At 41.1% G+C, this 26207-nt stretch overlaps 1 protein-coding gene across 2 annotated transcripts in view; it reads right to left on the bottom strand.

Annotated features, from left to right (window-relative positions):
• Nucleotides 1-6582: 6582 nt before the first annotated feature.
• Nucleotides 6583-26207, bottom strand: part of ENOX1 (ecto-NOX disulfide-thiol exchanger 1) — a gene marked incomplete at both ends in the record, with an annotated part of 265269 nt that continues 245644 nt past the window's right edge. For both annotated transcript variants that reach the window (XM_080719975.1, XM_080719976.1), the window contains one exon: nucleotides 6583-6714. In XM_080719975.1, coding sequence (XP_080576101.1) covers nucleotides 6583-6714 — 132 coding nt within the window. The remainder of the gene's footprint in view (nucleotides 6715-26207) is intronic.

The raw sequence follows: 26207 nt of genomic DNA, 5'->3' as shown, positions 1-26207 counted from the left end.
GTGAAGGTCTTTGCAGGTTAGAGAATTAGAGTTATCTGGCTTATTTCAGGTTTATACTTGAATATGTTTGATGGAGTACTTTGGGGACTTATGCTTGTCTCATTTTATTTGTGTGTGTGTGTGTGTGTGTGTGTGTGTGTGTGTGTGTGTGTGTGTGTGTGGTACTGGGATTTCTGGAAGCCCTTCTACCTCCGGTCTACACTCCCAGACCTATATTTCTTAATATTTTTATTTGGAAACAGGGTCTCTTAAGCCAGCATGGCTGGCTTCGAACCTGCGCGATCCTCTTGTCTCCGCCTCCCAAGCATGGGGATTACAAGCGTGTGCCACCACGCCTAGCTTTTATTTTATTCTTATATTTAGAAACATATTATTAACTTTATCAGTAATCACAACAGGACTACTGATAGCAGGGCACGGGCTTGCCTGATTTGCTAGGGGTGATTTAGCTAAAACTCATCATCATCTTCATCATCATCATTCTTTTGTGTTGCTGGGAATCAAACCTAGGGTTTTGTGCATCCTAGGCAAGCTCTTTGCCACTGAGCTACACCCCCAGGCCTATATTAATAATAATAATTTATATTTACAAAACTTTAATAATATTTATTTAAATTTTAATTTATATTATTAATTTATATTTATAATACTTTTATATTTATTTATATTTATAATTATATTAATAATAATAATAATAATAATAATAATAATAATAATTTGTGATACTGGGATTAAACACAGGGGCATTCTGCCTCCCAGTTATATCCCCAGCCCTATTTTTTGTTTTGAAACAGGGTCCTGCTATGTTGCTGAGGCTGGCCTCAAACCTACAATCCTCCTGTCTCTGCCTCCCAAGTACTGGGATCACATGTGTGTGCCACCACACCTGCTGACAGTATTATTTTTGAATTCACAAATGCCTTCAGTCCGCCCGAGTGTCTGTTAGGCATTTTCTCCAGGCGTCTCATTTAATCATCACAGCAACCCTATAAGCAGGTATTGCTACTCTTGTGTTATAAACCTTGGACTAGCACCTTGGTGTGGTTGAATAACACGCCATAGCCACAGGTCAGCAAGTCTTGGGGCTAGCATTTGCTCTTGCACAGCTGAAACACAGCCTTCCACAGTATGAGAACCGTTCAAAAGGTTGAAGCCCGGGAATGAAAAAATAACAATCCACTTGGAAACAAGAGTGCTTGGGAGGTGGCGGCCCTAGAGACACAATATTTCTAGTAATCTAATGATACATAAATCTATTCACCACAACTCGTTTAACTCTGCAACATTCCTATTTGGTGTGCTATACGTAAAAGTATGTTTGTTCAGCTACCAGTGACAGACTGATTAAATATTCATGCGAGTCTTTTACCATTTTGATGTAAAATGAACCAAACATTAGAATATAGGAATCCAGTGTCTCTTCATTTTCTCGGTTTATGAGGAAAAACTATATAGTAGCAAAAAAAAAGTTCTTATGTTGTGGAGACAAACTACCTTTTATTGAGTTTAATAAATAAACACAATAGCCATTTTTAGAAAAGGAATAAAAAACAAAAACTAACCTCAAATAAAAATAGCTCCAACCCTTACCAAGAGAAAACACTCATCACTGTTGCTTGGACATTTGTTCAGTGTCATTTTCTCTGCAGTCACCACCAACTTCTTCTCCTTTTGTCCTTTTATTTTCATTACCTCTGGTGGAACTGAGGCATGTATGCAGATGGAAGCGGCCTTTCCATACTTGGGAATGTTGGTTTTGATGTGATATTTAAGTATTTTCAGACACAGATCAATGACCAAGGCTCCCTGAAGCCAGCAAGATTTCTCATAAAATAGAATATTATTCAGACTTAAGAAGAAATGAAGTACTGATATCAGCTACAGTGTGAATTAACTTCTATGTGTACACATTATATTTTGTCAAAGAAGGCAGATAAAGAAGGACACATTCTCAAGATTCCACGTATGTAAGTTACCTAGAACAGACACACTTATGGGGATGGGACGTAGAAATCACCAGAACCTGAAGGGGGAGACAGGTAATGAGTTGTCAGTTAATGAGTACAGGATTTTTGTTGGAATTCAAGAAAAGTTTTTGTTCTAGAGAGAGGTGATTGATTATATAGCATTGTAAAAGCAGTTAATGTCATTAAATTAACTGTATACCTATTAATGTTTAAAATAAGTATTTATATATACTATTATTATTTAAAATGTAAGAATTTTTTAAGGCAGAAAGTTCTATCCTCTCTTACTGAACCCGAAGCCTGAATATTTTCTGATTGAACCACCTCAGAAATTTCCTGGGAAGGCTCTTCTTTCATTCATTTAGTGCAATCATTTGGTAAGAAAGGTAACAATATGTCATGTCAGAGTCTGAGGGACTAGAGGAGTAAGAGTGGCTCCTGCCCATTGGACTGACAGCCAGATTAACAAGTGATTAAAATACACAATAGGAACCCAGGAGAACTATATGGAACCGCAGAAGGTACAAAAGAAGAAAGTTCCTGAGAGAATCTCTAGGGAGGGAGTTGATAATTGATCTGGGGTTCAAGCTTGAATAGGAGTGGAGTTGCTTACTTTGGGTTTCCACAATAGGCAGTACATTTCCACTCACGGTTTTCTGCCTTAGAATCTTGGATCTGAGTTATCTGCAGCTTTTCAAATATTTCATAATATTTTCCCCTTGTGCATTTGTAAACAAAATGGTCCCTGGAGGCAGAAAAATAACTTAGTCGATTCTCTGTCCTATGTTCTAAATATCTATGAGTAAAACAACTTTGGGAAATAATTCAGTGAGACACACTCGGGTCCCACAAAGAGCTTGCAGTGTACTAGGTAGCCAAGGCCAGGCACAGGGTGGACAGGTCTCTGGGAGGAGTCAGCGTGCAGTGGCCGTGCAGGGGCCAGGGCGGTGACCTCTTCTGGGAGGTGGAGAGGTTCCATGGGGGCCAAGAGTCTTTGTATTTTCCCATTTGAGGCTGTGTATAATCGTGATAATTAGGCCTGATTCTGATCATTTGAACAAAAAGATGAGCAAAAAATGAAAGGCAAAAATATCAGCACTATTCCAGGAAGCAGACAGAGTTCCCTCAGGGGCTTTGAAGCCTTCAGTATTCTGCTTATTCTTGGAACCAAGAACCCTGATTTGCTACTGGGTGGATCAAAAAGGGAAAGGCTTCAAGGTGTCTTCACACCTCTACCCATATACACGGGGTAGCAGAGACTAAAGGAGAGTAAAAGCAGCGACCCAGGCTCTGGGTGGGCATTGGGCTCATGGTGGGGTGAAGATGGATTGGGTCAGAAGCTTGACCAAGTGAAAAGAGGACAACGTTTAAAAGCCAACCTTGGGTTCAAATCCTGTTCTCAAAAATGACTAACTGTCCAAGATGCCCAAGCTCCCTGAAACTTTTAATCCTTATTTTCCTTGTGTGCCAACTGGGGATAAAAATAGTGTCTTCATAGAATACCAAGAAGACTAAAGACCAGGTGACAGACTCCAGACTGTCCTCAAAGGTCAACATGAGTGCCTTCCCCAGGTGACTGCTAAAGTCCCATCTAAACCTGGGGGTCTGGCCAGGCATGGTGGCGCACGCTTGTCAATCCCCATGCTTGGGAGGCTTAGACAGGAGGATCACACAGGTTCGAAGACAGCCTCAGGTACTTAGGCTCTCAGCAACTTAGACCCTATTTCCAAGTAAAATATAAAATAGGTCTGGGAATATAGACAGGAGGTAGGAAGCCTCTGGGTTCTACCCCAGTACCACCAAAAAAAAAAAAAAAAAAAAAAAATCTGGGGGTCTGTAACACCATTTGGAGGATTATTTTTGCTTCCAAAAATATTATTCACACAGTTGAACTTAAAATATGACCAATATATTTCTAGACAAGTAACATGATTAATTTCAAGTATAAATAAATCTATCACAGGCAAAATAGATTCCCCTTTCTCCTAGGAATAAGCTATAAATTACTTAAATATTTTTGGAAGGCAAATGAACTAATTTCATTCCTCTACCTTGCCATTCAGGGCTCAGAGCCATGTTTTTATTAACAGTATCTTCTAATATGAGGGCCCTCCAATTTCTCTTCCTAGTCACACAGTGGCTTTGTGTAAGTACAGAACTCTGTTAGGGGTTTATTCTATGCAGCGTGTCTTACTGCTAAAGGGATTCCCAGTGATAACAGAAAGCATGAAACACATTACAAACCCTTCTGGTTGCAGTGCCTTCCATGATGTCCCTACTCAACTTATGTCTTTATCACCTGGTACTTCCCTCAGTTCCTTTTTTCCCCATTTTTCCAGGTAGAACCTTTGAGGTTTTATATTCCACAATAACGTTGTAAGTGATTTCTTTTCTCTCACTACTGGATCCTCGTTGGTGTCTCCTGACTTGAGAGAAATCTGTCAGGATGGTGTTAGCTGTGAGCATCAGTAGATGGCAGGGAAAGCTTCCAGTGTTTAACAAGACATCATGTAACTCAAATCCCACCGAGCCTAAGTCAAGTCTTTCTTGTGTCACTTGGAACTTGCCTGTCATATAAAAAACTTTTGGGAAAATGTCTTTTCTCACTGAACTCTGAACACACTAAGGGGAACCTTTCTTACTCATCCCCATACTCAAAGCATTAGCACTGAGCCAAAACAGAGAACACAGTTATTTATGAGAATTATGAATAAGCACCATCATTTTCAGGGTTCAGTAACAATCACTTGAGTATAAAAATGTCCAGGAGGCTGGGCGTGGTGGCACACGCTTGTAATCCCCGCGCTTGGGAGGCAGAGACAGGAGGATCGCACAGGTTCGAAACCAGCTGCATGCGCTGGCTTAGGAGACCCTATTCCCAAATAAAAAAATGTAAAAATAGGTCTTGGAGTGTAGCCCGGAGGTAGAAGGGCTTCCAGGAACCCCAGTACCACCCCCCCAAAAAAAAAAATTGTCCAGGAGGAAATTTTGAGTTTTTTTTTTTCTTAATTTCAAATAATAGTCACTCTTTTCTTTTTTGGTGGTACTGGGGTTCTTGGAAGCCCCTCTATCTCCGGGCTACACTCCCAGACCTATTTTTTTATATTTTTATTTGGAAACAGGATCTCTTAAGCCAGCGTGGCTGGCTTCGAACCTGCGTGATCCTCCTGTCTCTGCCTCCCAAGTGCGGGGATTACAAGCCTACCACGCCCGGTTTTTATCTTAATTTCAAATAATAGTCACTCTACCACTATCTTTCTAAAATATTTTCATTTAAATTAATTTCTCAAATCTACATCTCTTTTGTGACTTAGATGTATGAAATCAGGGAAAGAGATAGTTTAACGCTATAATGTATTTATTTTTTTTTTAAAAAAGGGGGAATCCTAAATTCTGTTTAAATTATTGGTCCAGGTATAAATTTCATAATTCCTTTTCTGACTTATATGCTTTCTAGTAAATATACAAATCAGTCAAAAAATGAGTGAGATTAACTAACTGGCTACTTTGTACCTGTCCATGAGGACACAAAGCAAAGGTAAATTTTATGTTGATTATATTTGAATGTTATATTTTAGTATTTTTAAACAGAATTTACTCTCATATAATCTCCCTCATTGGTGCTTTCCATGCTACAATTTTATATATTCTTAATTGAAATAATGCTTGTCTCTAAATGTTATTTTTAAAAATGGTAAGTTATGAGATGGGACCAAGTAGTGAAAAAAAAATATCCAAAGAAAGAGTTTAGTTATATCAAAATAATAATTTGCAATGCCAATATGGTAGAAGTCATATTTATTGAAAAAAATTAATATATTTGCTATAAAATTTGTAACAGGAATATTTACTGAATGTTTATTTTGATGCATAAACCTGAATGTTACATACCAAGTACAAGACGGTAGCACTAGTTTTCCCTTTATTTACAGTTTATGAAAATTGTTATGCAGTCCATGTTAAAAGAACTTATGACGAATTGTTACATTAGAAAAATAATATTCTTGATAAAGCATTCTCAAGGAGTCCAATCATAGTTTCTGCCTCTTCAATAAGGCAAAAATCCCTGGAACAGCATATAACTTAATTTATAAAATACAATAACTGTTCAAACACATATTCAAGTTTTCTTTTGGTATGATTTTTCCTTACTGTAAAATTACATTTTTGGGGGTTTTTGAGTTTTTTTTTTAAAACAAAAACAGAAAGACTTTGAGGAAAAATGTCATTTAATGATTTCAGCTATACAGTACATACACAACTCTGTAGCCTAGCAACCACCATCGCTACACCATCATTAACTTTAAATATTTTGCTGGGTGAGCTATTCTCAAATGTAGCCTATTTTAAGATTTTGCCATCAGTATGATTGTGGAATCATTGTTTGGTTTTCATAGGAAACAGATCTGTCACAGTATGAAGCTTTGTTTAGATTAAGCAACTGGTACACATTACATTTCCACTCACGAGAGAACGCCACAGATGTAACTGAAGTTGGGCTTTGATGGCTCTGCACAGGGCCCCACTGGGCGACCCCAACCCTCCTGCTCCCACGCCGCACAGCCCTGGCCGTGTTCACACTGGTTCATTTCCCGAGGTTTCCTGCTCTTAGCAGTTAGGTAGTTTTAATTCCTTCAAAGGCACACAGCTTCCATCTCTTCTCCAGTGTTGCCCCCACGCCCGTGAATTCCTGTTTAAACATGCGCGGCAGCCTCATCAATAGCATCTCGATTTCATTGGCCGATATCTGTTAAAAAGGAAGAGAAATCATTTGTGGCAAAGAAACTCATCTTGAAGCAGAGCATGGGTTGGGTGAGGACCCACTTTCCCAGGGAGACGTTTAGCTTTCTGTTTGGCTATGAAGCAATGTCCTTAGAAGAGTGGTGTGTGTAAAGTGGTGGACATGATTACCTCGGCTCCTGAGCAGTGCTGGGTGGTGCGTGAGGTGAATGGGCAGAAGGTTCTGGGCTCATTTTTTTTTTAAATATACTTTTATTAGTGCACTGTAGTCTCACATCATAATGAAGTTCAGAGTGAGAGGGACACACATGCACACAGCACTCGTGAGCCTCCCTCTGGCTGCCTCCCCACTCTCTCCCTCTCCCCATACATGACATCAAAATCGGCATGGATGCCGGGCGTGGTGGCTCACGCTTGTAATCCCCGCGCTTGGGAGGCAGAGACAGGAGGATCGCATAGGTTCGAAGTCAGCCGTGCGCGCGCGCTGCCTTAGGAGACCCTGTTTCCAAATAAAAACGTAAAAATAGGCCTGGGAGTATAGCCCGGAGGTAGAAGGGCTTCCAGGAACCCCAGTACCACACACACACACACAAAAAAAAAATCGGCATGGATAATTTTGTATGTGTACAGAGCCAATGGGAGCATTTCCTTCATCCCTGCATCCCTGTCCTCCTTCATCGCTCCACTGGGGTTTGTCCTCCTTTATCTGAAGTCCTTCTTATATCCCAATTTCTCCCTCTTGTCCCAACATATGAGGGAAAATATATGATCCTTCATTTTTGGTGACGGGCTAATCTCACAGGGCATAAGAATCTCTAGATATCTCCATTTTCCTAAAAATAACATGGGTTTGTTCTTCCTGTGTGTGTGGGGGGGGGGAGCAGGGTGTGGTGGCGCATGCTTGTAATCTCAGTACTTGGGAGGCTGAGACAGGAAGATCACAGGCTCTTGGCCAGCCTCAGCTACTTAGCGAGGCCTTCTGCAACTTGCTGGCAGCGCCATATCTGAATAGTCCTCCCTGACACAGAAGGGCTCAGAGCACACGCCTCATCTCTGCCACCCTCTTCCTCATCTACAAAGGGCAGAAACACCCTCCTATGCAATGAGGAGCAGAGGGCATCTGACCGGGGTTCTTGCCATCCAAACTTCTTTCTCATCCTTTAGCTTTCACAGAGATCAGAGACCATGAAGTGACAGGATATAAAAACTAATCCCCAGAACCACCCGCAATGAGTCTTGACATCCAGCTATAGAATACAGGTAAAAAATTTTCTGCCTCAAAATTTTAATTAATTTGTTTTGCACTGGGGATTGAACTCAGGGGTATTCTGCCTCTGGGGTACACCACCAGTCCTATTTTTTCTTCTTTATTTTTTTAAGCAGGCTCTCACTAAATTGCGGAAGGCCTCACTAAATAGCTGAGGCTGGCTGCAAACCTGTGATCCTCCTCTCTAGGCCTCCCATATACTGGCATTATACGCATGCACCACTGTGCCTGGCAGATGTTTTCTTTTTAAACAAGAATGTTTACAGTAACAATTTGTTTCATTTTAGGTGAACCATAATCCTTCTGTCCTAATACTGCCTTGTTCTTGTTTTCCTGTGTTTACATCTTAATCTGTGTGTATGCCTGGAGATCTCACATAGTGAGGTAGCTAATTAGGAGTCTCATTTTCTGTTTGAATCCTCTGCTACTGTTATAAGCTAAATGACCCCTAAAAAGAAAATGAGTCTTCTTAAGAATCAGCAATTGGGAATCACATTTGATGAGGATGGTGTGAAAGCTATTGGATTAGCACAGATTTGGGTACATAGGAATGTACCATCAGTCAGAGCTACTATAATTTTTTTCACTGTATAATTACTATAGATATCACTTCAGCATCTACACTTTCCATTTAACAATATTAAGATTCACTTAAACCGGGCATGGTGGCGCACACTTGTAATCCCTGTGCTTGGGAGGCGGAGACAGGAGGATCACGCAGGGTTGAAGCCTGCCGTGCTGACTTAAGAGACCCCATTTCCAAATTAAAAAAAAAAAAAAACCTCAATTACATCATTTTCAGGGAAATGGATGGAACAGGAGGACATTATGCTAAGTGAGATTAGTCACAAAAAGTAAGAAATCAGATGCTTTCCCTAATATGTGAGAGTTAGGGAGAAATGGGTTATAGGAGGAACTCTTGAAAAAGGAAATCCTATAGAGGAGCAAACAAGACAACATAAAGGAGGAGAAAAGAGGGGGGGGAATCTCTAAAACACACAATATACTTAAACATATCGAAGTCAATCACTAAGCCAAGCAAGGGAAGGAGGGATGGGGAGGGAATGGAGTGGGAATTGGGTAGGGGTTAAATCAGCGATGTGTACATGTTTGTACACACAAGTTTTTTACCCCAATATGATGTTTGAATATAATGCACCAGTAAAAAAATTTAAAAGGAAAAAAACCACAAAAAATTATAAAATAGGTCTGGGAGTATAGCCCAGAGGTAGAATGGCTTCCAGGAACCCCAGTACCACCAAAAAAAAAGAAAAAAATTTTACTTAAAAGAGATACTAAGTAGAGCAGAAATCAAATCAACTGTGTTCAATATTCACATGGAAAACATTTCATATATGTTCAGTATTTCTAGGCTTGTTAAGTAAAAACTTAGGGTAAACAGAGACAATTGTGAAGGTTGGAATAAACTTCATTCTAAGACTTCTATATGAATTATCTTGAAATCCAAATAAATATCTATGTCCTCGTTTATACTTTCTTTATGGTCAAAACTTTTGAACGCCTTTCACCTTGCTGTTCAGGAGGCATTTTTCTTTAGGTTTTGTGAGCTGAGCTGTCCTTGTAAAGAGGCTGAATTTTCCTCTTTACAAGCTCCCTTCTTTCCTTTGGAGGAGAGCCCCAGGCACCTCTGGTGGGCTCAGCCTCTGGTCCACTTCAAGCACCAGCCTGGAATGAGCTATCCTTCCCATGGAGGCCACAGCAACGTGGGTGGACTGAGGGCCACTGACCCACCAGAGATGCGCTTCCAGCAAAACTGTTGCCTCCCTTAGAAACGCAGGGGAGAGGTCTTGTACTAATCCTTGGGAAGGATATAAAAAGCTGAATTCTTGAGGGTAAAATGAACATTTCGCCTAAAGACAATGTGTAAGTAGGAGGTGGGGTCAGGGTGGGCAACCCCATCCAGCAGCCCTATAGCTGGCTGTAAAAGGTCTAGCAGCCACATAAAGCACTGAGAAACTCTTCTTAGCCAGAGTCTTCTCAAAACACTCTCCTTAATTCTCACTACACTCTGAGATAGGGGACAATGTGGGAATAAGGAAACTGAGGCCCAGAAAGCTTCGGTGACTTCTGCAGGGTTACCGAGGCAGCGTGTGGGCGGACGCGGGTCCAGGCAAGGGTAGGTAGCCGTGGTGTCTGGTTCTTAACCACGATGCCAGGCTCCAGTCTCCACAAGGGCTGGACACGGTGCAGTGAGGGCCAGATAATGTCCTTGGTGACACTACTGTGCTGAGGGGTGATGCCAGCAGGGAGGGACTGGGTATAGGAGGGCCGGGCTCTTCTGTGGTGAATACTATTAGAGTGATATCTATATCAACCAGCAAGAAAGGGAGAATCCCCAACTCAACGGACGTGTGCATGCTTCTGTGCTCATGCTCGGGCACCCCAGCATGAAGTCTTCAGCAAAACAGCCAGAAAATTACAGGAAGCCTTGGCTAGCATGTGCTGAAACATAGCAATATCTTGTTTTCCATGGTGTCTTTTCACCTGAGCCCAGACTTCAGCTACAAAGGAAGCAAAAGACATCTTGTAGCAGGAGAGAGGCAGCGGCCTCCTGCCAAGATTCACTGAGGGCCACGCACAGGTAAGGGCTTTATGTGTAATATTTCACAAGGAAGCTCATTACAGAGGCAGAGATACCCCTCACTTGCTGTGAGAAAGAAATACAGAGGTGAAAGATTTGGATCCTAGTCCCGGAATGACCATTAACCATCTTCCAGTTAAAGAGCCAGCCACTTAACCTCTTTGGGCCTGTTTCTCGTTTACAAGGCAAGACAATTAGAAACTTACTGAACACCCTGAGGACTTGGTTTGAGTGCTGTAGTTGTCTTACAGAGAGACATTAAAATTTTCCTTGTCTGCTAGGCTGTGGCAAAGATCTCATAATGAAAAAATGTGATAGGTCTTCCGTGTACTTCAAAGCATGAAACCAAGGCCAGCCAACCTTTAAGTAGCAGTTACTGGATGTCATGTACTGTTCTGAATGCTTTTTGTATATTAGGTCACTTTATACACAAAGTAATACATAAAGCCCATTTTGAAGATGGCAAGACCAAGGCACAAATATGTTACATAAGTTGCCCAGGGTCACATAGCTAAGAAGTAGCGAAACTCATGACTCCATTTGGATAACAATGAGCCATATCTCAGATTTTGGGAAAGCCAGCAATTAGTATAATAGAAACTAATCTAGGATGTACTTAACTATGTTTCTGTTGGTAGTATAAAGCAATAGCCTGATTCTGCCATGAAGATATAAATATTGTAGGCAAAGATATGTCATGATTATGAAACACACCACTTCAAATGAAAACTATCTAAAATATAGTATTAAGGCTAATAAGGCTCTCAGATAAATTCTAAACAAATTTCTTAAAGACACTTTTATTACGAGATCAAGGAAAACCTGCTTTTAGGTTGGTTTGATGTTTTTTAGTCCTTTCTTCTACCTGGAAAAATATGCCTTATGACATTTTACATTTTGGAATTTTCAAGAGAAAATTCAATTTGTCCTTTATTTTCATCTAATGACCAAAGAGTTTTTCAGGAGAATCACAGAAAACACCCAGACCTCACAGGCTGCACTCTGAACTGAGATGATAAGCTGTTACTTATCCCATGCAGGACTCCCCTCCCTGAATCACTGATGAGGCCAAAGATTCTCTCTAAGCTCCTGTGTTTCAAGGATGGGGCCCTGGAGTCAGGGAAAGGCTGCTGCTCGCTCCTCTGGTGTGAGTACAGGGGTCTGTGGCAGAATCTATTCCTGCTCTTCGAGCTCACATGAGGAGATCAGAAACAAATGGTCAAGAAACCACTGCAGCATCAGGATGTAGGTTAGACCGGTGCTGCGAGTGTGCGTCTCACTTCCCATAGGCCATGTATTTGGCGCTCTACTGAAAGAGAAGAAAGGCACAGGCCTGATGCTTTACCCGTCCTCTTATCCAGAAATTAATGGCTTTTGTTTCAAGAAATTGATGGCTTTATAATTTTAGTCTTTGATCTTGTTCTTGGATTCTCCTACCCGTCTTGTTTAAAAATTTCAAACACTTATTTACTTTTTGTATCTCCAATCTAATCTCTACGTTTAATATATGTTTATTGGTACATTATAGTGTCACATCATTACGCAGTTCATAGTATTGGTGACATACATGCACACAGCATTTGGCGGGCTTTCCTCTGGCTCTCACCCCACTCCTTCACTCTTCCTCATTTAATATATTGAGATTGACATTGATACTCTCACATATAAACATAAGGTCAGTGGAAATGTTTCTTTCACTAATTCTGCCTCTACCCCCCTCCCCACCACCTCTCTCCCTCCACTGGAGTTTCTCTTTCATTATCTAAAGTCCTTTTTGTATTCCTCTTATCCCCTAGCTTATGCATATGAGAGAAAACATATGACCCTTCACTTTCTGTGATTGGCTAATCTCACTTAACATAATGTTCTCCAGGTCCATCCATTTTTCTGCAAAGGACATAATTTTGTTCTCTATTGCTGAGTAGAATTCCATTGTGTGTATATCCCATAATTTTGTAATCCATTCATCTGTTGATGGACACCTAGGTTAATTCAATAATTTGGCTACTGTGTATAAACATGGACATGCATGTATTGCTCTGATATACTTTTTTTTTTTCGGTGGTACTGGGGATGGAACCCTTCTCCGGGCTACACTCCCAGACCTATTTTTTATTTTTATTTGGAAACAGGATCTCTTAAGCCAGCAAGGCTGGCTTCGAACCTGCACGATCCTCCTGTCTCTGCCTCCCAAGCACGGGGATTACAAGTGTGCACCACTACTCCCAGCCCCAGCCCTTTTTATTTCAAGAGAGTTTGGCTAAGTTGCTGAGGCTGGCCTCAAATATACCATCCTCTTGCTTTAGCCTCCTAAGTTGTTGGTTTTGTAGGCATGTATCAGCACACTTGCCTACAATCTTTATTTCTTCTTGATAAATTGTTCTCTTAATCATATGTAGTTACATTGTCTCTTCTCACTAATTTTGGCTTGAAATATGTTTTGTTGAATATAAGCATAGTTACTCCTGCTTAGTTTTAATTCCATTTGCTTGCAATGTTATTTTCCATTCTTTTGCATTCAGTCTGTGTCTTTGCCAGTGAGATGAGTTTCTTATAAACAGCATATTATAGAATCTTGTTCTTAATTTCTTTTTTTTTTTTTTTTTTTTGGTGGTACTGGGGTTCCTGGAAGCCCTTCTACCTCTGGGCTATACTCCCAGACCTATTTTACACTTTTTTATTTTTGGAAACAGGGTCTCTTAAACCAGTGCGGCTGGCTTCGAACCTGCGCGACCCTCCTGTCTCCACCTCCCAAGTGTGGGGATTACACTTTGTTTTTGTTTTAATCAGTCATATAATTTGGATCTTTTAAGTGGAGATTAAGACCATTTGCATTCTGGGTTACTATTGAAAGGTTATGTACTCATTCTTTGTTGAAGTTGTTTTGAATATTCTATCTTAATATCTTTTTATCTTTTTCAGGCTAAGAGATTTGATAGCTTACTATATTGGTAAATGCTTGCTTTCTTTCTAATTCTCATTTGCTTATCTTTCTTGCTCTTCTGCACCTAGGATTCCTTAAGCATTTCCTGTGGAGGTGGCATAATGGTGATGAATTCTCTCAGTTTATCTTTATCTGAGAAGGTCTTTATTTCTCCTTTGATTCTGAAAAAAATTGCTGAAAATAGTAATTAAGTTAGCACTTATTTTTTTTTAAGGCTTGAAATATGTCAATTCCATACTCTCTTAGCCTTTAGAGTTTACACTGAAAAGTCTGCTACTGTTCTGATGAGCTTGAGCCTTTAATGTGACTTGGAACTTCTCTTTTGCAGTTTTTAGTATTTTTTCCCTTATTCTATACTTTGGGAAGTCTGACTGTAGTATGAATGTCTACTTGGGGTTCTATATACTTTCTGAGCCTGGATTGTACATATCTTTCCTAAGTTTTGGAAAATTTTCTGATATTACTTCTCTGAATAGATTTTCTCTACCTTCAGTCTGTAGGCCTTCCCCCTCATCTATTCTGATTATGAATATGTTTGCTCTTTAAATGGCATCTCAGAGATCTTACATGTTCTGTTAATTTTTTTCTTTATTGTCTGAATGTGACAACATCAGCCTTATCTTTAAGTCCTGATAGTCTTCCTTCTGCTTGATCTAGTCTATTCGTAAGGCTTTCACTTGAGTTTTTATATAGTTTTCATTTTTAAGGCTTTTGCCCTCCCCAGAATCTCTATCTCTTTATTGAATTGCTCATTTATATCCTGCATTGCCTTTCACAATTCATTCATCTGTTCATTTGTGTCCTCTTGAAACTCATGGAATTAAAAAAAATCATTCATTTGAATTATTTTTATTTTTCCTGTAATTCACACACTTTGATATCTTTGGGACCATTTGCTCATTATAAACTTCAGGAGGTATCATTCTGCCCTGTTTTTCATCTTGCTTCTGTTGGAATGGATTCCTTCCAAGCTCAGGTGAGGGCCTTCCCTTGATGATGTGCCTTGGGATATTGATTTGTTGTGTAGTGTTCATTTGAATTCCAAATTCATAATGTAGTTCCCCTGTGGCTTCTTTGCCTGTGATTAGTGGGTTTTGATGCAATGCCTACTGTGTCAGAATCTGCAGGATCTGATCTCTCTGTACAGCTTGCAAGAGTGGGGTCCCTTTGGTAGGTTAGGCAGGTGAGTTGTGGAAAGCAGAGTATACGCGGCACTGTCTGTGGTTGCCCCTCCAAGTCTTGTCAGCATGATTCAGTCTGAAAAGGCATGAGAGCGTCCTGTGCTCAAGTCCCTTGTAGGCACTGTGTCCACAACAATTCTGTCATTTCTCTTTGCTGTTTTCATGGTGAATGTCTGGGAGCAGGACTTCAGGTCCCCCAGTTGTCAGAGGCCAGGTTGTTGGCTTGAGGCTTTTATCCCCCTACACTTTTATTCAAATATCTGCCAACACTTGAGCAGGACTAGGTTGTGGCTGGCTAGAGTACAGTTTCTTCAAGTTGGGTTGGGGTATAGCTCAGTAGCAGCAAAGCCCCACCTGGTGTGCTTGAGGTAATGGGCTTGAGCCCTACCAGCAGAGAGAAAAAAGAAAACAAAGCTGATCAAGGAAAACAAAAACAATAAGAATCATGACAGAAAAGGGACAAAAATAATATTAACTGAAAAATTAAAGTGTAATTTTAAAAGGAAGAAAAATAGCAGGAGAAAGCTAAAAAGGGAGAGAAAAAAAAAACAACTCAAAAATTCCTCCCAGCTGAGGTACTGTGAGACTCTTCTATGTTTTAAGGTTGAAATCTGCCTGTTGTGACAGCAGGTCATGGCTCACACCAAAGTTGGGGTGGAAAGCAAGCTGTGCCTTCATTTCTTGCTGAGTGGGTTAAAGAATGTCTGCTATACTGGGGTCATTAGTAATGTTGACCCCAGGGCATGGCGATATTTGGGCCACGGTACACCCTTCTCATCTGAGAAGTCATGGCAGGCTACAGATCATACCAGGAAGGTCACTCCAGAGGTTCCCAGACTGTGTGCCCATGAGTGGCCTTGGCTGGGTTGCAGTAAGTCCTTCTCACTGTCCAAGTTTTGGCAGTATGTGGGCTGTGCCAAGTGGGCATATTCAGTCCAGAGACTTCTGTGTGTCTAGGGGTGTGGAAGATGTCAAGCTGAGATGTGTCCTGCAATGCTTCCAAGGTGGCAGCAACCAAGCCACCCAATCCTATGCTGGGTGTGGGCAGGGGGAAGGGTTTCAAAACTGAGCTATTTGCCAGCCTCAGTCCCGGTTTCTGCAGGAACCCACTAAGCCAACACAGTGGAGTATCCACAAGAACCATGGATTATGGTTGTTCTGGGTTTTCTGATCTCCAGAGAAGTTTATTCCCTCAACAGTAGGAAAGGACCCTTCTCATGGTGGCCCTGGTTATATGCTCTGAGAGTTTGCTGAGTGATAAGAGAATTTCTTCTCTAAAGCCACCTTGTTGTTCAGGATTCTCTTAGACCATGTCTCTGAGCTGGATTTACAGTTTATAAGAACTGTGTGTGCATCATTTCTCTTGTAGTTAGAACTCCAGCAAACTGCTGTTATGATTGGGGTTGTCTGCAGTTCTGGCTTTCCTCTCCTCTCCTCTCCTCTCCTCTCCTCTCCTCTCCTCTCCTCTCCTCTCCTCTCCTCCCCTCTCCTCTCCTCCCCTCTCCCCTTCTCTCCTCTCCTCTCCTCTCCTCTCCTCTCCTCTCCTCTCCTCTCCTCTCCTTTCCCCTCCCTCCCTCCCCTCTTCCTCCTCCTTCTTCTTCCTCTCCCTCTCTCTCTCTCTCTCCCTCTCTCTTTCTCTGTAATACTGGAGATTGAATCCAGAGATATTCTACCTTCAATCTAAACCCCCAGCCCAATTTTATTTTTATGGAAACAGGTTGCTAACTTGATGAGACTGTCTGCAAACCTGAAGTCCTCCTGTCTCAGCCTCCCAAGTCCTAGGGTTATAGGCATGAACCTTCATGTCCGGCTCTGGTTTCCATTATAGCTGCAAGGTTGAAAAGTTGTTGGTTTGTGCTTTTCTCTGGTGTGCCTTTCCAGTTCTCTATACTGTTTAGCTCCCCCTCTCCTCACTTCTTTGTTGGTTTCTGAATTCTTCCTCTCTTTCTTTCCTAGGACTATGCTTTCTTGTTGGTTGCTCTGATTTTCCTCTCTTGCAGTCAAGTGAAGAGTCATTGTATTCTGCCATCTTTGCTCCTCTTCTTCCTAAGGTTCATTTAGGAAGAACTGAGTTGCTATTACTTATTTATTTGCAGTTATACAATCCAGGAGGCAAGTGTTCTACCACTGAGCTGCACACCTAGCCTGATTTTTTACAATTTAAAAGAAAAAGATGAGAAGACTTCACATAACCAGTGGGGACTTGTGTGGTATTGATGCTGAGGTAATTTATAACATCTGCTTGATTCATTTTCTGATCTGCTGTCTCTAGCATAAGCCTACCTGTCAGGCCTCTAAGCACATATACAAACTGACACAGACAGACATAAGTCAATGTTGTTATTGTGATGAGCGCCTTCACATCCCACACAGCCAGGCAAGAGAAGCTGAGTGGACACCAGCGGAGGCTGGGAGTTGGGAACAAAACCTGAGTTCTAGGTGTGCATTTTATTCTCTCTATCCCTGGGCAGAGCACAGGGTCAGCCTACAAAAAATACCTTCAATAAACATTATCAGACAGAAAAAGAGAGTACAGATGGAACAAGAAGGGAGGGGAAGAAAGAAGATGAACAGAAGTGAGGAATTAGAAGAATGTGGCCATGTCAGCTGAAGCATCCCAGAGGGAAGCCACGAGCACGAGTGTGCTCCAAGGATGCTTCTGTCAATCAGGATTGACAGAGATTTCCCCCTTCTCTAATACCTACTGCACTAAATGTCTTCCTGCCCAATTTGGCATTGTTAAAATAATTAGTTAATATCTGATTCTCAAGTTATCTCATAGGTATTATGCCATCTTTCTCAACTTAGACTACATGCTTGTTGGCAGTCGGACTCTCAGGTTTCTTCTGTGCCTGGTCATCCTTTGTTCCCCTTTGGTCCCTAGGGCTGGGCACATGAAAAGCCGTGAATTTTCTCTGGTAGCCTTCTTATCTTCTTTCACTGTGGGAGAGCAAATCCTTTTTTGTTCTTTATGTAGTAAAGTGGAAAGTACTGTTACCTTGACTGTCATAAGCTTTCTGGAGGTGCTTAACCATCTAAAAATTATGTTGATTAGCCTGTCTAAGCAATCAATTATCAACATACTGTGACAGGTGGCTATTAAGAAGAACACCAGAGTCGACATAATATTACAGATTATTCAGGTGAGCCATTTGATAAACACCACTGAGAACATTTCACCCACTGTCACCACTCAGTGATAGCCCAAGAAAGAATGTTGTACAACCAAGGCAGGATTTGAAAGTCCCGGGAACTGACAAGATATTTACATTTGCATTCTGTGTTTCCAGCTTGGTATGCTTTTAGTATAGAAATGCAAATGCTTGTCCCTCTAGTGAGAAATGCACTCATGCCCAAGGGCAACCAAGCTGGTCACTAAACAGTGATGCCATGTCAGCGTGACAGGCCTTTATCTCTGGCCATATTATGTGGAGTCTTTTTTTTTTTTTTCAGAACCCAAAGTTCTACTCTGCAGGCCTTGGGAGGGGGCTGTAGGCCTGTGGAATGGAGCAGCCAGCCCCCTGGGAAAACTGAGTTAGCACCTCTAAATAATATGTGAATTGCAATATATAAACAGACTGTAAGCCAAGAAGTGCTCAACTGCCAGTGCTTCATTCAGTGTGTCTTCTGTGCTGCATAGGTGGGCTTGCATGACATGAGACATCCAGTGTAGTGGTTGGAAACCATGGTCAACATAGTGTTTATTCGGCAAAGCTACTGTCTGTACCCAGACACAAATTCTGATTTGGCAAAGATTCAGGAGGCCATTGCTCTCTGGCCTTGTCTCTCTAAATTAATCTTTTTGACTTTGTCACAGGTTTCTGAAAGAAGAGAGTTGGCACTTTAGAAATGGCCAAGAAGGGAAAAAATGCAAATGTAATTATTATCAGAAGCAGAAATAATATTTAACTGGGAAATGGCCCATTATTTTAGGTTTTAGGAAGCCATGTATAACTGACATGCCCAGAATAATTTAAATTCCTGCCTCTTTTTCCATTTTTAATTATCATTATACCCATATGGGGGGTTGTAATTAAAAAATAGATCCATTACAGGGCTGAACCTGCTTCCTTTGCCTTCATCCCTACTGATGGGCAGAGTCTAAATGCTCTCTTACAAAAATTGTGGCAATGGTGATGCTATCAGGTCTCAAGGACACTGTTGTTTGAAGTGGATTTCTAACAAAGCTATTTTGATAGAGTCGGTAAACTCCTTGTGTCGTGGTTGTGGGGCAGAGCCCACTGCCTTAATTCATTCTGATTAACAAGAGGCAGGTGGTCCAGGCTGCCAGTGGCTCATGAGCCTTTTGGCAGCTGATGGAGAGACAAGGCCCTAGTGGATACTTACAGGGCAAGCCTCTCATTATTTTGCTTTCTGCTTAAAGCCCTGAGGATATGGACTTACAGCCTATAGTAATAATTTTCTCTTTGGATTAAAAAAGTCTAAATATCTTCTCAGACTTACTGGGAAAAAAGAATATGTGGTCCAATGTCTGGTACCCAGAAATTATGGTCAAAGGCATTTTTGATAGATTTTTTTTTTTTTTTTTTTTTTTACCAGGCATGAGGGTAAAACTTGACAGCACTACTGGGTATTTTACTCAGGAGTCAGGGCTGTCTGTCTGGAAATAGAGGGGAAACACCTTTTGTATTTGCTTTGTGAGGAAAATACTTTCTTCAGCATCTAAAATACAGGTACCAGTCTTCTCTGAGATGAAATTCCCTTTGATTGAATCCTTTCTGGACAAGCTTGTTACTTAATGGCCAGGGACCAGGTGTGTGATTTCTCTTCCCTTAGAGACTAATGAGGAAGACAGCAAAAATCTCATCTGAGCTCTGTCCTGAGGGTGAGGATAGAATATTAGCTTCCACTCCAAAAAAAATAAAATAAAATAAACACACTTGTTCATCAACTCCCACTCCTATAGCTGATTTTGCACATACACATTTCATGCAATACACATATATATCATCAACATGCAGGGTTAGCAGAGAAGACAAGAGTCCCGAATTTCTTAAATAAGCAGATAATTCTGTAGCCTTCTCAGCTCATACTGAAGCAACTGCTTCCTACTTGGGGATTCCAGAAAAGGAATAAAGGAAATGTTCACAGTGCAGGGGAAGAATAATAGCAACAAAAGGAGTGATTTCTTGAGGGCGTATTCTATGCTAACATGTTGCTACAAGCAATGTTCCCTTTAATCCTCCAGGCTGAGAGCGCCATGATGTTAGTGATAAAAAAAAAAAAAACAACCAAAGTAACCCTTCTAAGCTGTAATATAACAGAATAACATCATAGAGCACATCCCTTTCATTTGATCCGTGTTGAACATGAACATTTTCTATTAACTCCCTATCTAACTGAGAGGAGGTCTCAGAAAACAAAAACAAAAACTTTGTAACATTATTTCCAGATCATACCTGGGGGGCTATACCCAAGAACCATATTGATAAGGGACCTAGTGTCTGAATGTGGACTGTTCTAGAGGACAGAACAGCCTATCCCAGCTTCTGGCATCCCAGAGACATTCTATTGCAGACCTGACTCCGCCCAGCAGAGTAATTCTGACAGAAACATGCTGAGTGCCTTGCACTGTAGGAGATGGGTGTTTCCACCCGGAGGTGAGCAAAGGGACAGGGAGCTTTCTCTCTGATACCAAGGGCACAGCCAATCACATATGGACTTGCATCGGTGCCAGGAACGAATGTGGCTCCCACCGCCCTATCCCATAAATCACTCTCAAGTGCCTGATACTAATGGGGGGAGCGTAGAAGGAAGCTTCAAGGATCTGGCATAGAAGGTCCAGAGAGCAACATTGCAAGGCTTCACTGGCCCAGTCTCTGCCCAGGTACACTCTCATAATACACCTGAAGAAATGAGGAGGTGAAAAGCCTCGGCTATCACTCTGTTCATAGGCATGCACATCTGGAGCTGAGGTCCCCATCCTGGGCAGGCATCTCATAGTAGCAGCAGGGAGAAACAGCACAGTTCCTGCTGCTGCCCCTCTACCTTGTCTGCCCACACTCTGTTGAAAGGACTGGGTGTGAGTGTCAGGGCAATGCAGTTCTTGTCATCTCCTCTCTCCATGTAGTATCTAAGCCCCCCTCACACTACTAGTGCCACCAGAGGCCCTTTCTAGAGTCAGGGATAATATACCTAGTGCCTGAGAAGCCTCCATCACCAGATAGTGGCAGCCCCACAATGAGTACCCTACACCCACCACTGCCTATTTCAGTGTCTCCACTAATGCATGAACTGCAAAGACAATAGGTTTCTCCAAAGCTACCACAGTATGCACTGTGAATTTATGGCTCTTTAGTGAATTTATGGCTAAATTTACTAATTGTAATCAAAGAAGCCACAGGGAGATTCCACAAAGAGCATCCAGCTAGAATCAGATCCAGCCTTGCTCAAGAAAACAACATCCCAAAGCACAGCTTAGGAGAAAGCTGTGATATTTGATTCACCAGATGCACCAACTCTCAATGTAGGATGCCAGAAATGAAAAGACAAGTATCATGACACTTCCAAAAGATTTTCTCTAGCAATAGATCCCAAAGAATTTGATAAAGAATTTAAAAGAAAGTTAATGATCTAAGAATATATTTAAGTGAAATTAGTAAGACAATGTATGAAAAATATGGCCTACCAAAATGGAGCCAAGAGGACATACACCACTTGAACAGGTCAAGAACAAGTAATGAGATTAAAGCAGTAATACAACATCGCCCCAAAAGAAAAGCCCATGACTACATGGCTTCATGGCTGAATTTTACCAAACTTGTAAAGAACTCACATTACCCTGTTATCAAAACATGATAAGGACACAAGTGAAAACTCTACCCCTGATGAACATAGGTGGAAAAATCCTCAACAAAATACTAGCAAGTTGAATCAAGCAGTACATCAGAAAGATCAAAGCCACAGGAATCCAACATGGTATAGAGGGGGGAGGTTATAGATATCAATAGCTACCGCCTGGAACCAGAAGTAGCTGACAGAGGGTATGTATAGACTCACAATATGGTAAGATCTGACATTTGGAGGGACTCAATAATTCTGGTTACTGGAATATAAAACAAGAAAGAATCAGTTAACCCAGAACCAGCTCCTGCACCAGTAAGTCTAGGGGGTGAGTAAGGAAGGGAGAAGGAAGGAGAGGCAAAACTGACAAGCCCACTGGAAAAAAGATAGCCTGTTCAACAAATGGTGTTGGCAAAACTGGTTAACCATATGCAGAAAAATGAAAATAAACCCTACTTTCTCAGCCTGCACAAGAGTCAATTCAAGATGAATCAAAGACTTGGAAATTAGACCAGAGACCTTGAGGCTCTTTGAAGAGGGCATAGGCCCAACACTGCAACACAGAGGAACAGGTCAAAACTTTCTCAACAAGACCCCAAAGGCACAAGAAACTAAAAGGTGGATCAATACGTGGGATTATATTAAACTGCCGTGCTTCTGTACAGCAAAGGAAACTCTTAATAACCTCAACTAAGACACAAAAAAATGGGAGATTTTTTCCACCTACTCCTCCAATAGAGGACTAATATCTAGAATATACAGAGAATTCAAGAAACTCAATATTAAGAAAACAAATAACCCAATCAAAAAATGGGCAAGGGAACTAAATATACATGTCATGAAAAAAGAAATTCAGATGGCCAATAAATGCATGAAAAAATGCTCAACATTATTAGCAATCAGAGAGATGCAAATCAAAACTACCCTGAGATTTTACCTAACTCCAACTAGAATGGCAATTATTCAAAACACAAACAACAACAAATGCTGGCAAAGATGTGGAGAAGTGGGAACTCTAATACATTGTTGGTGGGATTGCAAATTAGTGCAACCCCTTGGAAGACTGTATGGAGGATCCTCAGAAGAATGGGAATAAACTTATCATTTGATCCAGCAATACTACTTCTGGTATCTATGTTCATAGCTGCACAATTCACAATTGCTAAACTATGGAACCAGTCCATCAACAGATGAATGGGTTATAAAACTATGTATACACAATGGAATTTAACTCAGCCATAAAGAAAGACATAATTACATAATTTACAGGGAATTGGATGGAATTGGAGGACATTAGGCTAAGTGAGATTAGTCACAAAAAAATAAGAAATAAGATGCTCTTCCTAAAATGCAAAAGCTAGGGAGAAAATAGGTCATAGGAGGAACTCTAAAGGAAGAAGGAGATACTATAGATGAACAAATAAGGCAACTTGAGGGGAGGGGGGAAGAGGGGAATTCTCTAATGTCCATGATGTACGTTAACAAACATATCAATGCCAGTTACTAAGCCAAACAGGAGGAGGAGGGAGGGGGAGGGAATGGGTGGGAATTGGTTAAGGGCTAATTGGGTGATGTGTGCATGTATGCCTCCACCATCTTGTACTTCATGAAGATGTATGACTACAATGCACCAATTTAAAAAAAAAACAAAAAAACATGACAAGCCTATTTCAGAAGCACTGGTAGAAGAGAAAGACTGAGTTAAGCTGGGAGAGAAGCTGCTAACCCACCTGCTGATTAAAAACTGCCCTGCCTTTCTTAACTTGCTGGCAGAGAACTGCAGTGGTCAGCCATCTGACAGTGACAGTGTCTAAGTTTACAGCTCAAGAAGCACTTGAATTCCTCCAGCTTCATCCCAACTAGAAGCAAGATAGGCAATGCCGTTGAAGAGACTGGCAGAAAGGCCTGTGAACTGGGAATCTTCAAGCCAAAGGTGACTTTTTTTTTTTTTTTTTTTTTTTTTGCACTGGGGATTGAACCTAGGGATATTCTACCTCCAAGCGACACTCCCAGCCCTTTTTATTTTGACACAAGGTCTCGCAAAGTTGTAGCACTGGGATGACAGGCATGTGCCACCCCTCCAGCAACAGGAAGAATGTGACCACAGTGCATGAAAGTTCCAGGAAGTGGGGACTGAGGACCTACTGATCACATCTGTGTCACCACCACAGGGTACACTGCTGATCGTTATGTGTCACACGTCCTGGAGTATGTGGCTGAAGGGGTGGGCACACATGAAGAGGGCAGGACACACCTAGGACGCTGGCAATTGCCACGGGTGCCCTTGACGGTAAGGGCCAAGAAGAAGAGCCTGTGTGCACCACCGCGGGCCTCCCCAGGTGTGCCATTCCAGGGAGGGTGGATGCTAGAGAGCAGCGGTGTCTTCGTTTTCTGAGGCCTCTGCCAGGTTGGTGGAGCGAGCCTGGAAGCTGCAAGACTGCAGTGGGGCTTTCCCCACCCCCAGTGCCTCTAAAGGAAGAATGGAGAAAGAAGAGGAGCACGCCTCTGAAGCAGACAGCAGAATGCTAAGGAGAGGCTGAAGCCCTGCGCCCTCTGCTACCAGCAGCTTCCATCCCCATACCCCCATGGCCAGCCGTCCCTTGCCCCTGCCAGTGGGTCCTCCCACACCTCCGCCATGTGCTGCTGAACCTAAAGCATAGACACCCACAAGGGTGAGCCCATTCCTGTTTTTATGACCAGGACAGTAGGCAAAAAAAGAAGTGTGCATTTAAAAATATTTCAGAAAGGAAAAAAAATAGAATCTTTGTGTGATTATTATTGAAGTAGCTGTTTTGTGTAAGGAGATTTACTATATCTTCCATTATGATTTTTGTGTGTGTGTGTGGTACTGAGGGTGGAACCCAGGTGCTTTCTACCTCCAGGCTATACTCCCAGACCTATTTTATACTTTGTTTGGAAATAGGGTCAAACTAAGTTGCTGAGAGCCTCACTAAGTAGCTGAGGCTGGCTTTGAACCTGTGCAATCTTCTTATCTCAGCCACCCAAGCACGGGGATTACAAGCGTGCGCCACCACGCTCAGATTCCATTATGGTTTTTTTCATAGACTCAATTAATTTTATATCTTCCTTAAATCAACTGGACTTTACCCTCAGGTTTTTAGTTTGACCCTTCTTTGAATATAATTTAGTATTACGTGTATCATTAATGCTTCACTTTCCAGCCTATTCTATATCATTTCTCACAATTTTCTCATTGGTTAGAAGACTTGTAGAAAACATTAGCAATAAGTTTTAAAATATATGTAGATTTACGGTTTGCCTTTGAATTATCATTGTTACTAGCTGGGACTCTTCTCTTAAAGCAGCTCTGGAGTCTGAACACTGCACTGTGAATACACTGATAGGACCTGGTGAAGCTGAGATATATCTGCACTCTAAGGCTTGTTTATAAAGAGATAACCAATCACTGTAGGTCTCCTACATAAAAGAGGAATCCATACCAACAGACAGGCAAAAATAGGACCTCAGAAAACATAAGGCTAAGCTCCCTCCAAAATTCTATAATACCCCAATAAATGAACTCATAGATAACCATGAGGATTAAGTCACAAAGAATGTTAAAAGTTCATGATTAAAATGATCAATGAATTTGAGAAGAGCTAAGGAATAAACTAAGCGAAAATACAGGAAATGAAAGAGCATTTGGATAATGAGATAAAAGTCTGAAAAAGAAACAATTCCTGGAAATGACTCAATAAAGCAAATGAAAAATTCAGTACAAAATCTCAGAAATATATCAAAACAGAAGACAGATTTTCAGTCCTCAAAGATGGTACATGAACTTGAGCCCTCAGCAGTAGAGAAATCTGAGATATTAAAAGAGCAAACTTGAGAATTATTGGAATTGATGCGGTTCTTGAGATCCAAGGGTATGAATAACCTTTTTAGTAAAATAAGCGAATATTACAAGCCTTTGTGATTGAGATGGATATCCCAATATAGGATTGAGAACTCCAAATAGATAAGATCAAAACAGAAACTCTCTATGACACATAATTAAAATGCATAGCATAGAGAATGAGTTTAGAATCTTAAAGGCCTCAAGAGAAAAAGCTTGGCACATTTAGAGGTAAGAAGAACTTACAATGATGTATTCAAGTTCTAAAAGAATATAACTGCTAACCATGTTTGCTATCTTCGGAAAGTTATACTTCAGAATTGGAGAAATAAGCCGGATGTGGTGGCACACAATTGTAATCTCAGCATTTGGGAGGCTGAGGCAGGAGGATAACAGTTTGAGGACAGCCTCAGCTACTACTTAGTGAAGCCTTCTGCAACTCATTGAGACCCTGTTTCAAAATAAAGAACAAAAAGTAGTGCTGGGGGTGTAGCGCGGAGGTAGAATGTCTCTCAGTTCCAAACACAGTATTGAAAAAAAAAAGAATTTGAGAAATAAAAAATCTTCCAAGATAAACATAGAGAATTTATGACTACTTAAGCCAGCACTAAGAAAATACTCAAACATGACACAAAGGAAACTGAGAATAAACTTCAGATGTCAAATCTTTTTAGAAGGGTAGTTAAGTAAAAGAGATTAAGGACAAAATTAAACATTAGAAATCACAATGACAGGAAATAAAAATTTTATTATACATTGAATGCAAATGGTCTTCACTCCCCAATTAATTAGCATAGCCTGGAAGAGTGGATTAAAAAATAAATAAGACTCAATTCTATGTTG

This window comes from Muscardinus avellanarius, assembly GCF_963383645.1.
Source record: "Muscardinus avellanarius genome assembly, chromosome: 2".
NCBI lineage: Eukaryota > Metazoa > Chordata > Mammalia > Rodentia > Gliridae > Muscardinus > Muscardinus avellanarius.
The sequence above is the reverse complement of the archived record's forward strand: the minus strand, read 5'-3'. Positions and strand labels throughout refer to the sequence as shown.